Here is a 12,869-nt window from a genome sequence, read left to right as displayed (position 1 = left end):
CCGACCAACTGTCCCAGTTTGCCCAGGTATGTGGGGCTTTCAGTGTTCAAGCTGGGACAGTCCCAGGAAAGCTGGGAGTTGGTCATGCTATATCCCAAGCTCAAAGGGGACTGACCCTTGGGGCCCCCTCGCAGCTCCTGCCACCTCTCAGTGAGAAGGGTCATTGGTTCTTTTCTCCCTGGCATACCCAGAACCGGTTTGACCAACAATGTGGCTGCCCCACTAAGTGAATGAGCCAGGAATTCCCGCACTCCCAAGAAAGGCTCATCAGACAGAGCTAGTGTCCTCTGGTCTGTGCTCCATGATTGAGTCACAGACAGGACTCGGTCCTGGGGACAGGTGGGGGTAGGCAGTCCGGGCCACCAGCAATCCTGAAATTGCCCCCCCTCTGCACTGTGTCCGTGGATGTTCCTCTCCCTGCGTTTCCCACCACCTCGCCCTCTCTTTTCTTCTCCATCAGCTCTCTGCCTCTGGTTTTCTCTCCCTCTCTCCTCTCTCCCCTGGATTTAGAATTTCACGAAGGCAGCATGCTCAGAATGAAGCCTCTTCTTCCCCTCCACAGATGAACCCCATTCTAGACCTGCTGCCAAACAGGGGTTCTTTCTCATCTTGGTGGTTTCCTTTTTAGCAACTTGGGCACAGCAGGATGGTTGGTGGGCACACATCATACACCCAGTTTATTGCAGCTGCCAAGAGATAATGCCAATTGATCATGTTTGGAGATTTTCACCTTGAATCTCAGCGGTGCCTCTCTCTCCAGAGCCTAGGGGTCCTTGGGCGGCTGAGCACACGCAGATGGGCATTTACCCAGGATGCCCCCACACACATGCCAACCTGGCTGCCCAGGCACACATACATCCTACTCCTGTTCCGTCCCAATTTCCCTCATCCTCTTGGACCTGCAGGGAGAAGGGGCAGGATGGCAATCTCTATTTTATTGACCAAGAGGGGCAAGGTCTCAAAGCAAGTTTGTCTCAGAGGAACAGATCCAGATATTCTGACTGTCTCCAGCTGGAACTTTGGGCTCCAAACACAGTGTCCAGCCCATATCTGGCACTCGCTGTGTGTTTTTTGAACTGGTTCTGGTCTTTTGGAGCTGGTGCAACTACTGCAAGGATGCCAACCTATCATACCTTGGGACACCTCACCAGCTGGATGAAGGCTGGTAATCTCTGTCTTTGCCCAGCCCACAACTTCCCACACAGCCACTTCCCCAAATTGTTCAAATACTCTGCGCACCTCCTGTAATGAGATGCTAAACAGATCTGAGCTGGAGAGGCAGTTAGACTTCACACACTGAATATGAAGTAAGTTCCACCTGTAATCATCTTAAAAGTATTCGTACCAATGTAACTGCTGTCTTTTCAAAGCCTTGAGAAGACTTCCTCCCTGCTCTCCCCCAGTACCACTACCCTGATAACTCCTACTCTTTTTCTTAGATGAACTTTGGAAATTGGGGCCCAACCTGTTTTGTGGGGTTTTTTCCTATCCTGACTAAGCAGAGGCTAGAGGGGGACATGGGAGAGGAGGGAAGAAAGGGTTGGAATGTTAGGAGCACCTGAGGTTATTGGAGGTGGATGAGCAGGGGATACGGGAATTTCTTTGAATTTTGAAAAAAAATAATATATATAGCTGATAGGTAAAAGAGCACACAAATGACTATTGGGGAGAGAAGTTTTGACTGTGTTTCATACCATCCAGGAAGTGGGGAGGATCTGCCCCCCTGCAAAGGGACAGAACCTGAGCTGGACCATAGGGAACCTGAGACCACACTACCCTACCCCTCACAGTACCATCCAATCACCAGGTCACCGGACAATCAACCAACCAAACAACATATTAGTGCCACACATTTCATGTACAAGGTGTCAAAGGCATGCAGAGGGACAGAGACACTGACGGACATACTGGGAGAACATGAGGCCACTGGAGAGGCTGGGCTGTCCAACCCTCTGATGGGTAACTCCCAACCCGCCCGTCCCACCTTCCTCCCTACCACGGTGGGACAGGCAGAGTGCAGCCTTATGATGCTGCCCAGTACTCTGCCAGGCTGGGTGAGCCAGAGGGGGTGCCTTACCTTGCCAAGGCTCCCACCAGGCACCACCTGTTCCTGTGACTCCTCACAGACCGCCCCAAAGCTCCGAGCCAAGCTGAGGGTCAGGATAACTGCAAACAGCAGGGCACTCATGATGCCTAGGAGTGCAGACAGGACAGAGGGAAGGCAAGGAGGAGGAGGACACAACACAGGTGCAAACACGGGAGACATTCATGACTAGCAGCCTGGCTTGACTCTGCTTCCCCAGCCCCCAACCCTCCCGCCCAAGCCTTAGTCTGGGAGAGTCTCGAGCTGGGAGGCGCTCAGTGTCCCTGCTTCCCCATCACGTATTTCCCCAGGATATGCACCTGACAATGAGCAATGGCGCAATAATGTGGGGGACTCTAGCCTCCCAGGGAAGATAATAGATTTATAGGACGTGCATGGGTCTATTTCCTTAGTCAGCTTGAGGAGGGATCCTGGATGCTATTTTCCAGCCCTAGGTACCCCAAGACTTAGGCAAAAACTTTCTAATATAGGAAGAATCAGTCTGTACCCACAGGCTCCAAACACTACATCAACCCCCACTGACTCCTTCTGTTCACCTTCCCAGCATCCTGCTCCCCGATCAAAGGCTGCCACCTTTATTCCCTCCTGACTCGGCCCCTGTCCTTTGGTGCCAGCTCCTGTCCATCCAACATTCTGCCGCTTGTGCCTACCTGTGGAGCAGCTCTGAGCCTGGGGCAGATGGTCTGGCAGGATCGGGGAGCTGGCCGGGAGCACTGTCCACTCCCCACACACGCTGCTGGTGCTGCCGTGAAGAGAGAAACAGGGAGTGGAGGGGCTTGGGGAATGTGGCAGGAGCTCCGGCCCAGCTCCCAGATAAAGGCTCTGGGAGGGTCTGGGGGAGCCGGGGGAGGGGCTGAGAATCACCAATCCCAGGGTGGCTGGAGGGGAGGGGGAGGCTGGTGGGGGGAAGAGGGATATAGGCTGCAGCCACACACACACACACACACAGAGCACAAACCCAGCAGTGAGCGGGGGTTATCCAGCAGCCCACAGTCCAATAGCCCCTGAGCTGTGCATGCTAAGGGATGATGTTGCGTACGGTTTGTCACAAAATTTCCATGCCGGAGCCACCTCAACAGGTGCAGTCCCTGGGCTCTTTCTCCTCCTTGTCCACACACCAGCTCTTTGCCCTTTAAACTTCCAGCCTCAACTGCCTGGCCAAAACAATTTCCGCCAGGTGCTGCTCTGGCCCTTCCACCACCAGGATGAGCAGGCTCAGGTCCCTGACGATTGGGAGGTGAGTCTGGCACACCCTCCAGTCCTCAGTTCTCCCTCTGTCCTCCCAGCTGGAGCTGACCCATCACGTTGGTCCTCAGACCAGTAGGCTTTGTACTTCTCCCCACTAGTGAATGCAGACAACTCCAGGGTCTGCCCCCCTCCACCTCCCCAGTGCCAGAGCCTCTCCCCATGGCCTCCCACCCCACTCTTGACCCCTGAATCAGCCTGACGTGGCATCCTTCCAGGGTTCTGACTTCTATCCTTCCCGCTGTCATCTCTGAAAGGAGGGATGGAGCACCACAGCTGGGCTGTTCCCCTATCCTCACCCCCGCTCCAGCATTGATCTCTTAACTGTTTCTTTTTCTCCTCACAGTTGCATTTTTTTCCACTCTAATCTGTCTCCCGACAGCTCAGGCATCTTCTCCTCTGAACTTTCAAGCCTCTAGTTCACGCCCCACAGTCGAGGGGCCTTATTCTGCTCACTTCACACCCAAGGTAAGAGAATCCCAGGGGAGCGGCAGAGTCAGGATCTGACCCAGATCCAGAGAGAAAAGACCCAGAGAGAGAAACGTACTGCTGTAGGAGATGAGGGGAGGGAAAGTGAAAGCCGGCTCCAGAGCAATCATCACTCTTAGCGTTTATAACGGGTGCAGAATTTGAACATTTGCAAGACGCTTCGGCAGAGAGCAATCCAACTGATTTTCATCACCTCCACCGTGTGAGTAGGAAATACTCCTATTTTTCAGATGAGAGAACTGAGGCTCAAAAAATTCAGTCACATGCTCTAGGACATATAGCTATTGGAGAACAGCCTCAAATTCAGGTTTTTCTCACTCCAAACCTCCCCTTCATTTTACTGCACTGGTCTGTACTTTGACCAGTAAGGGAACAGTTAAGTCTCCCAGAGGGAGGTGGGGGTCCACCTCTCCAAAAGACCTGGAAATTTGGGACCTTGTACTCTTCTACATCTTGGGATTGGGAAGAGAATCATAGCTCTGTTGCATATTTACTACAAAGACTTCCGCTCACCAGCACCTTCCCCAATCACCCTATTTAAAATTACTACCACTCCATTCTCCATATCCCTTCATTTCTTTTCATACATTACATTAAACATACTACAATTTAACTTATAGTCTGTCTACCCCACATCTCACCAGAATGTCAGCATTATAAGGGCAAGGACTTCCGTTGCTTTACTGTTGGATTCCTAGCTCTATAGTGCTTGGCATATAATAGGTGCTCAATAAAAACTTATTTATAAAACAAAAAAGCAAGTCTGAGTCCAGCTTCTTGCATTGCGGCCCACAATGTGGATCCTCCACAGAGCCTCTCAAGCACTGCTAGGGTCCTGAAATGTTTCTCTCCCCAACCTACCCACCCTGGGGTTTGGGCCATACTGAGAAGTCATTCCGGCTTCACGGGGCCCCATGTTTATCCCCGAGTGAGGGCAGCAGCTAGGTCTCAAGGCCCCTTAATTATGTGAGAGGCCAATGGGGCCTCATTAAAGGCTTCCCATTACCCAGCTAATTACAGGGCTCTGTGGGGCAACCATGGCCCAGGACTCAGGGCTGGGAGCCTTTAGTGGAATAAAAGGTAGAAGTGGAAGGCTGTTTACATGTTAATGGCATGACTGGTTCATGCCTTTGAGAAGCTCAGATGCTATTCCTAATTGGACCAGGCCATCGCCCACCGCCTCCTCTTCTCCCTCACCAATCTGGAAAAGGAGGTCCAAGCTGGGCAGGCTGGAGGAAATTGGGGGTGCAGTAGGAAGAATGTGTTAGACTGAGGGCTAAGAACAAAAGCCTCCTGGGTCCCATCTCTATATCAGCCTCCCTCCCCCACCAACCCATCCATCCCTGCCCCCAGCCCTGGGACTAGGGAAGCAAGGATTCAGCAAAGGTCCGTCATGAATAATGTCCTTTGATGATGAGGCATCTCACAGAGGATGGCAGGAGCCAAGGATGGGGGGAGCAAGGGAATGGCAGGGAGAATTGATCACCTCTTGATCTCTGGGATTAGCAAAGACTTGAAAGAGCTGATGCTAAGTCAGAGAGGTGATGAAGGAGGGAGGCTTCAGAGGGCTAGGGCAGGCTGGGCTTCACTTTGCCCACAAATCATATGCTAACGGCATGTAAAGCAGGTACTGCAGCTACAGAGAACCTAGGTGTTTTTCCTTTGAACACTTACTCTTTGAGCCACACCTCAGACACTAACTGTCCCTGGCCTAGCGGAGCAGGATCCCTAGCAGATCATCCATCTGGAGCCCACCCTCTTTATTGCTGGTGCAGGTTGGGGGTGAAGCCAGTAAAACACTGAGCTGAGATGCTTTAATCGGCCATTCCCAGGGGTCAAGGTGGGGCACGTGCCTGTGCACGCGAGCTGGCCTGCGTTATGTCCACCACATGCACAGCTTGGGCGCAACATGTGGACCCCTTCGACATCCTGGAGGGGTGCCGCGGGCTCCTGGGGGAGGGGTTGGGCCATATGTGACACTGGGTGGAGATACCAGTGAGGAATGGAAGGATGCCGAATCCTGTGGCCAGGACACAGCCGGGAGACAAGCCACGGCACAAGGAGAAGAGTCCCTCAGAGCCTGGGGAAGAAATGGGCTGAGCCAAGAGGGCTGAGCTAGAGCTGGTTTGTGCTGTGAGATGCTCGAATGGCCCCTCTTGGGGGTTAGGGGACTCCAGGATGGCTTGTGCCCCTCAGAGGCTCAAACAGCCTAGACTTTGAGAGAGCTGGACTGTGAGCAGGGGTGGGCAGCAGAACTTCAGCTTTTCCCATCATGATGGAGCCAGTTCAAGCCCTATAACACAGGTGGGGAAACTGAGCTCCTATAGGCTTCAGGGGACAAAAAACACACACTCCTGAGCTCCAGAAGAGAAGAGAAGCAGAGACAGGAAAGAGGAGGAGGGGGAGAGAGATGGGAGAGTAAAGAAGAGAGGACCCCACACACACACCTCCCTCAGCCTAGCATCTATCCACATGACTGACGGGTGGGGGGGAGGACAGGAAAGAGAGCAGGGGCCCCAGCCCTCCGCCCTCCTACCATTCCCAGCCCGGAAAGCTGACAGTGCCTTCAGCCCTGGGAAAGGAAAAGCAGGCTAGGGAGCAGCAGCTGCATATTCTCCTGAAATTGCTTCTGAAAATGACCAGACACTTCACTGCGAAAGTGACGACAATTTGGGCCCTGGGAGCAGGAGATGAGGCGAGAGCGGGGGCGGTCAGGCTCCGGTCACCACCCCCCTCTGGGCCTGGTTCTGAGAAGTAAAGGACGGGGGAACTGTTGGGGGTGGCGGCAGGGTGGCAAGAGCCCGAACTCTGGACATGGCTCCCCACAACAGCTCTAGCCCCTCACCCACTGGGAAGAGCTGCCTCCCTGGGCCCCATCTCAGCTCAGAGCAGGGTGTGCCAGAACACGGGCCTGGCTTGTGCTCTGAGGGCTAGATTAATCTGCAGGCAAGAGGATGAGCTCATCAGGTCTCCCGCCAGCATGATTACCTGGGGATTGAGCTGCCTGCCAGTGGAAGCTGAGGTGGAGGGAGACCCCAGCCTCAAGGCACAGTGAACTCAGCAGGGACAGGGAAGAGGCAGGGAAGGTAGAGGTCCGAAAGGAGGCAGAGGCGTCCAGACAGAAACCAAAGGCAGCCATTTGTATGCTCGCACAGAGCGCAGTCTACAGTTTACTGCAAACCCAGGAGCTGCTTGTTCCCCAAAGGTAGAGAGCAGAGTGGGAGAGGCTTAGACAAGACAGAATCTATGAGGAAGTAGCCATGAAGGAAGTGGGGGAGGGTGATATTTAAAGCATTACACAAACTCTTACGTGTTAACATTAGTCAGAGCCCACAGCAACGGGGACAACGAGATGGTGTGAGACAGTTGGAAACCAAGAAAGAAATAATGACGATGACACATGGAAAATAAATGAAGGTGAGAGGGAAGAGGTCAGTCATAGAGATGGGAGAGTCTGGGTGGGGGGCGTGTCCCCCTGTCAAGTGCCACCAGCTGCAGGCCTCAGCTGTGGGGCAGTGATTAGTAAGATAACTGTTGGCAGCAGCCTGGCATCTCTGGTGTATGGAAAGGAAAGGGGTGCCAGGGGGCAGGTGTGACAAAGCCCAGTGCTGAGCTTGGGGTGGAGGGGGCTATGGAGCCGGGGACCCTGCATTCCCCAGCTCACCTCAGCTCGCATGAGCCCTCCAGCCTTGGGCCTCTTTCCGGGCTAAATCTCCAAAGAATCCCAGTTTCTGCCAAGACAGGGATCCTCACTTCTTCCCTCCAGGGACACACTTAATGAATCAGCTCATTGGCCACCTGCGACCTGAGCCCCATCCCCGACTGCCCCACCCCCACCCCAGTCTCTCCAAACCCCGCCAGAGCTCAGCCGGTCAAGGAGCCCGGAGACAATTTCCCTTCTTTTTCATTCTTATTATCTGCATTAGCTGGCTCCAAGGAGCCCGAGGAGAGGAAAGGGAGGGGGGCAGAGGGTCTAAGTACAAGCCAGTGAAAGGATGGGGGAACAGGGACCCACCCACATGACCAAACGTTTGCAAAGCCTCGTGTTTTATTAGTGGGCAAAGAGGCTGAGGGCGGGAGGAAGCTAAGTTTGGAGAGAGGATTGGAAAGGATTGGGAGAAGCAAGGTCCTCTTCAAGGGTTCTGCACTCTCTGAGCCCCACCTCCCATCAGAAGGTTCAGGCACGGGAGCCTCCCACGAAGGTGGGTGGGTGGGAGTCGGGCTGGTGCTGGTCCAGGAGGAAGAAACTGCTGCACCTCCTCATGGTACAGTCACCTGCAGGCAACGACTCCCCTTCTTCTTGCAGCTCAGCTTGCCATTCCCACCACCCCCAGGGCCCTGGATGACCTTGACAGCCAAGCTGCTCTCCTTGAACCTCACTGAGAACCTGGAGGGGGAACAGACAGAAAGACAAAGCTAGTGCCCTCATCCCCTCACCCCTACTCCTGTATTTTCATGGTGGCTTCCCCTCCCCTTCTTAAGGCAAGTACATCCCCCCACCAGCCCCCTATGTCAGAAGACTCAAGGCCGCAGAGAACTTGGGTGGCCCTGACCTGACACAGTATGCTTCACTTTCTGACAGGACAAATTTTCCCGGTCACAATGACCGCCAGCTTGGTCATCTGCCCCAAGCCATCCCTCACCCCCAGCTCATGGCCTTACTCCTCAGTCACGGTGACTGGAAGCTGCCTCTGCGTGGCATCCAGCACAGCCCGGTACATTTTGGTCAGCAGTTCAATCACATGCTCGCTGACCAGCAGAAAGTCCCCCTTGGAGCCCACTGATGATATCTTAGGAAGGAGAGAAACAGCAGGGAAGGGATTCATTTTTTTCTCCTCAGGAGCACCCTGGGAGATATCAAAGGCCCAGAGTGAGAGGTCTGCTCTCCATGGCCTCCAGCTCGCCCCAGCCCTGTGATGCCCACCACCTTCTCCAGTCTGGGGCCCTGTCCCCACCCAGCTCTGATACCTCACTCAGATGCAAGCTAAAAAGCCCATCCTTGAAGCTGGTGACTGACACCCCGGCCACACTGCTCAGTGCCACGACAGCCTTGGCCTGGTAATTCTTGGTGTCTGAGATAATCACATGCCCCTTGGTCAGAAGGAGAATTCGAGAGGAAGTCTAAAGACAGAACAGGAAAGGGTGAGGAAGGGTTGTGATGCATCCCCACCCTTCCAGCTACCAGCCGAGGCTCTGGATCAGGCTGGGGGAGGAGTTCAGGATATGGGCCTTCACCTTGCCATTGCCACGGTTGACCTTCATCACAGTCTCAGCCACCAGAACAGGCCCTTCCTCCCTGCCCTTCAGCTTCTGTAGCTTGGGGTTTCCTTGCAGCCCAATGTAGTCACCGTGGAATGGAATAGGGACACTGAGGACACACGGGAGGTACGCAGTGGAGATAAGGTCCTTACCTCCGACCTCCAAGGTCCTTGTACCTCCCCACCTGAGCTCCCATCTTGGTCCTCCCGTGCTCCATCCCCCATCCTCCGCCATACCCTGTGTCTCAGCGGTTCTCAGAGCATGGTCCAGGACCAACATCAGCATCCCCTAGGACCTTGTTAGAAAGGCAAATTCTTTGGCCCCACCCCAGACCTCCTAAAACAGAAACTCTGAGGAGGGCATGCAGCAACCTGGCTGTTATCCAGCCTGCCAGGTGATTCTGAGGCACACTAAAGTTTGAGAACCACAGCTCTGTTCCACCTGGGGAATCTTCTCTTTGCTACTGATGAAACTGCACAGGGTCTGGGAGGCACTCACCTCTGGGGGTATGAAGCCTTCTTGCCCTTGAACAGTTCGCTGGCACAGAGCTTCTCCCTTAGGACCTCTACCTGCTTCGGGGACAGCTGATCCCGGAATCTCTTGCACTGTGACAGGGGAGGGGAAGGAGGACACTTCAGAGAGGGCAGGGGCTGGAGGAGCACTGGGGAGGGGAAGGGGGACTGAGGGATGCTGGAGGAGGGGGATGGAAGCAGTCAAATACAAGCCCCAGGAGGGCTGTGTGCCCACAGCACAGCACAAGGCCTACTCCCAGACAGGTGCTCAAAAGTATTTCTTGAGTAGAAGAACTCTGTGCTAAGTGAAATAAGCCAGATAAAAGGACAAATGTGGCATGAGTTCACTTATATGAGGTACCTAGAATAGTTAAATTCGTAGAGGCAGAAAGTAGATCATACTTTCTGGGGGCTGAGGGACAGAGGAATGGGGAGTTATTGCTTAATGTGTACAGAGTTTCAGTTTGGGATGATGAAAAATAGTATGGAGACAGATGGCGGTGATGGTTGCACAACAATGCGAATGTGCTTAATGCCACTGAACTGTTTACTTAAAAATGGTTAAAATGGACTTCCCTGGTGGTGCAGTGGTTGAGAGTCCGCCTGCCGATGCAGGGGACACGGGTTCGTGCCCTGGTCTGGGAAGATCCCACATGCCGCGGAGCGGCTGGGCCCGTGAGCCATGGCCGCTGAGCCTGTGCGTCCGGAGCCTGTGCTCCGCAACGGGAGAGGCCACAACAGTGAGAGGCCCGTGTAACGCAAAAAAAAAAAGGTTTAAATGGTAAATTTTATGTATTACCACAATAAAAAAAAAAATTTAAGTGGCAGAGGGAGGCAGAAGAGGAAAATCAGGAGGAGGAGAAAAAAAAAAGAAGACAAATGAGAGAGGAGTTGCCTGAGCACCAGGAGAGGCTGCCCAGGCCCCGCTCACCTTCCATTGGTAGAAGAGCTTCTGAAGCTCCTGGTTAGCTGCGTTGAAGTACTTGTAAGGGGCAGCTGGCCACCTTTTGTCCAAGACATTGGTAGACGGCAAATTGTTCTTCAGCCCCAGTAGGAATTTCCGTGCCTGGGTTGGGAGCAGGGGGGTTGGGAGTGGGATGACGAGAAGACCTCCTGACAGGCAAACTGGCACCCAGATCCCACCACTTTCAGGGAGAAGGCCACCCACAGGGAGAAGCAACAAGTGGCGCTGAGGAGATGGAAGGGAGTCCCCTCCTGATCTCTTTCAGTGTGAATGTAGACTTGAGGTTGGGCAATAAGAGCGTGAACGGGAGATGGAGGGGAGAGAAGGAGTAGTTCCAAGCAGATACCTTCTACACAGGGTAGTGAGGTGGGAGGAGCAATATGAAAACTGGCCTTAATATTTTGCTTCTGTAGCTTCCTATTCTCGAGGCTCATAATTGCCTACAGATGGCTGCCCCACTGTCTGTGTTAGCTATTGGACAGGTACCAAATCTTCCCTCCTCTCTGCTCAGTCAAGGCCAACACCTCAACCTGGCATTCAGAGTCTTCTACTTAGAGCCCAACCTCATGTCACAGGATCCCCTGCATTATCTCACCCTGGCACACCAACCAGACTGGACTCCCTGACTTGCCCTCTGCCCAGCCCATTCATTATCACTCTGTGCCTCAGCTCACGCTGCTCTCAGCTCAACCCTTCCAACCCAGACTCGACCTATCCTTTGAGATGCAGCTCAAAGCCCTCCCAGATTCCCTGGGCCAGTGCTGTCTCTCCTTTCTTTGAAGCCCCATAGCACTTTGTCTATACATTTGTTTTCGTACTACCGTTATTTGCATGGAAATCTCCCTCTTCTACAGGGTGAGTCTTTGGGAGTCAGGATGCTAGGTCCTGAGCTTTTTCACCATTCAACATCATTGAGCATCTGTTCTGTGCCTGGCACTGTTCTAGGTATGGGGACACAGCAGTGAACAGAGTAAACAAAGTCTCTTCTCACTGAGTTTACATTCTACTGTGGGTGGAGAAGGAGACAGCCCACAAGCAAATAAACATAGACTGTAGCTTCCAATAATTATATATGCTATGATGCAAAAAAAAGCAGAACTGAGACAGGAATGAGTGGTAGCATATTCCAGACAAGAAGGAAAGCCAGTGTGACTGGCCTAAATTGAGCAAGAGAAGAAAAGATCAGAGAGTAGGTTAGCGAATGAGAGATCATGAAGGGACTTGTAGGCTGTGGTAAGGACATTCGGCTTTATGTGGAGTGAAATGGAACACCTTTAGAGGGTCTTAGGGGAAGAGTGACATAATCTGACTTAAGGTTTTACTTTTTAATTTTTAAAATGTAATACAACTTATTTTGAAATTTTTTTAATTTGAGTGAAAGTTGAAACAACATTGCAATGAACATCTGAATAACATATACTTCTCACCTAAATTCACCAGCTGATAATGTTAACATCTTACCCTATCTTTGTGCTCTTTCTAACACACGCACACATAAATACAAATGCATGTAAGTATATAAATACACGCATATGTACAAATCTTGGCTACTATAGCATCCTAAAGTAGGTTACAGTTATCATAACATTTTCCTCTAAAGCTTAAGCACGCACTGCCCAAGAACCAGGATATTTTCCTACACAATCATGATTCTATCACCATACCTAAGAAAATTAACATTAATTGGACACACTCACCCAAGAGTAATGTATATGCAAATCTCTTCTAATGTCCTTTATAGACTTTAAAAATGTACTCTTTGACTTTGTTTTTATTTTTCTTGATCCAGGATCCAATCAAGTTTCACCCATGGCATCTGACTGTTCAGTCTCCCCCAATCTAGAACAAGGACTCTTAAGTCTTTATATCTCAGGGAGCACCTAGCACCCTGTTTATTTATGGGATAGAATTACTGAAGGTATAGAAAATAACTTGACCTTGAACACTTCCAAATTTTTGGAATTTTTGTGAAAACTTTTTACTGAGATATTAGGTTAAAAAACTAAAATAGAAAAAGGCAGAACACACAGTGTATTGCTGTAACTCTCCAGGAACTATCCAAGCTCTTTGTATCTTCCCCAACAAAGATCTAGTGGGCTTGGTCTAATCACCCTGGAGTCCCCAGTCCTTGGCCTGGTTTGATTTAATTCAATAAACATTCCTTAGCATGTCCCATAATCCCCCGTGTTCCAGTTGATGTGGAGATTCTGAGGTTTTTCTTTTTTGTTTGTTTTTTTTAGATCTAGAAAGTTCTGCTTTTCCCTATGCAGCCCTCCTGCGTGCAGGTCTACCCAGA

The 12,869-nt window shown here is 51.9% G+C and overlaps 1 protein-coding gene across 1 annotated transcript in view; it reads right to left on the bottom strand.

The window, feature by feature from the left end:
• Positions 1-12,869, bottom strand: part of MYO1A (myosin IA) — a gene marked incomplete at both ends in the record, with an annotated part of 28,327 nt that overhangs the window by 1,698 nt on the left and 13,760 nt on the right. Inside the window, 6 exons of the mRNA XM_081247813.1 lie at positions 2,078-2,193; positions 2,755-2,837; positions 8,805-8,959; positions 9,074-9,206; positions 9,596-9,702; positions 10,541-10,675. Of these exons, the coding sequence (XP_081103939.1) occupies positions 2,078-2,193; positions 2,755-2,837; positions 8,805-8,959; positions 9,074-9,206; positions 9,596-9,702; positions 10,541-10,675 (729 nt within the window). The remainder of the gene's footprint in view (positions 1-2,077; positions 2,194-2,754; positions 2,838-8,804; positions 8,960-9,073; positions 9,207-9,595; positions 9,703-10,540; positions 10,676-12,869) is intronic.

The sequence above is a fragment of the Mesoplodon bidens genome (assembly GCF_964165515.1).
Source record: "Mesoplodon bidens genome assembly, chromosome: 11".
Taxonomy (NCBI): domain Eukaryota; kingdom Metazoa; phylum Chordata; class Mammalia; order Artiodactyla; family Ziphiidae; genus Mesoplodon; species Mesoplodon bidens.
Note: the sequence above shows the minus strand (reverse complement) of the source record. Positions and strands in the feature narration are given on the sequence as shown.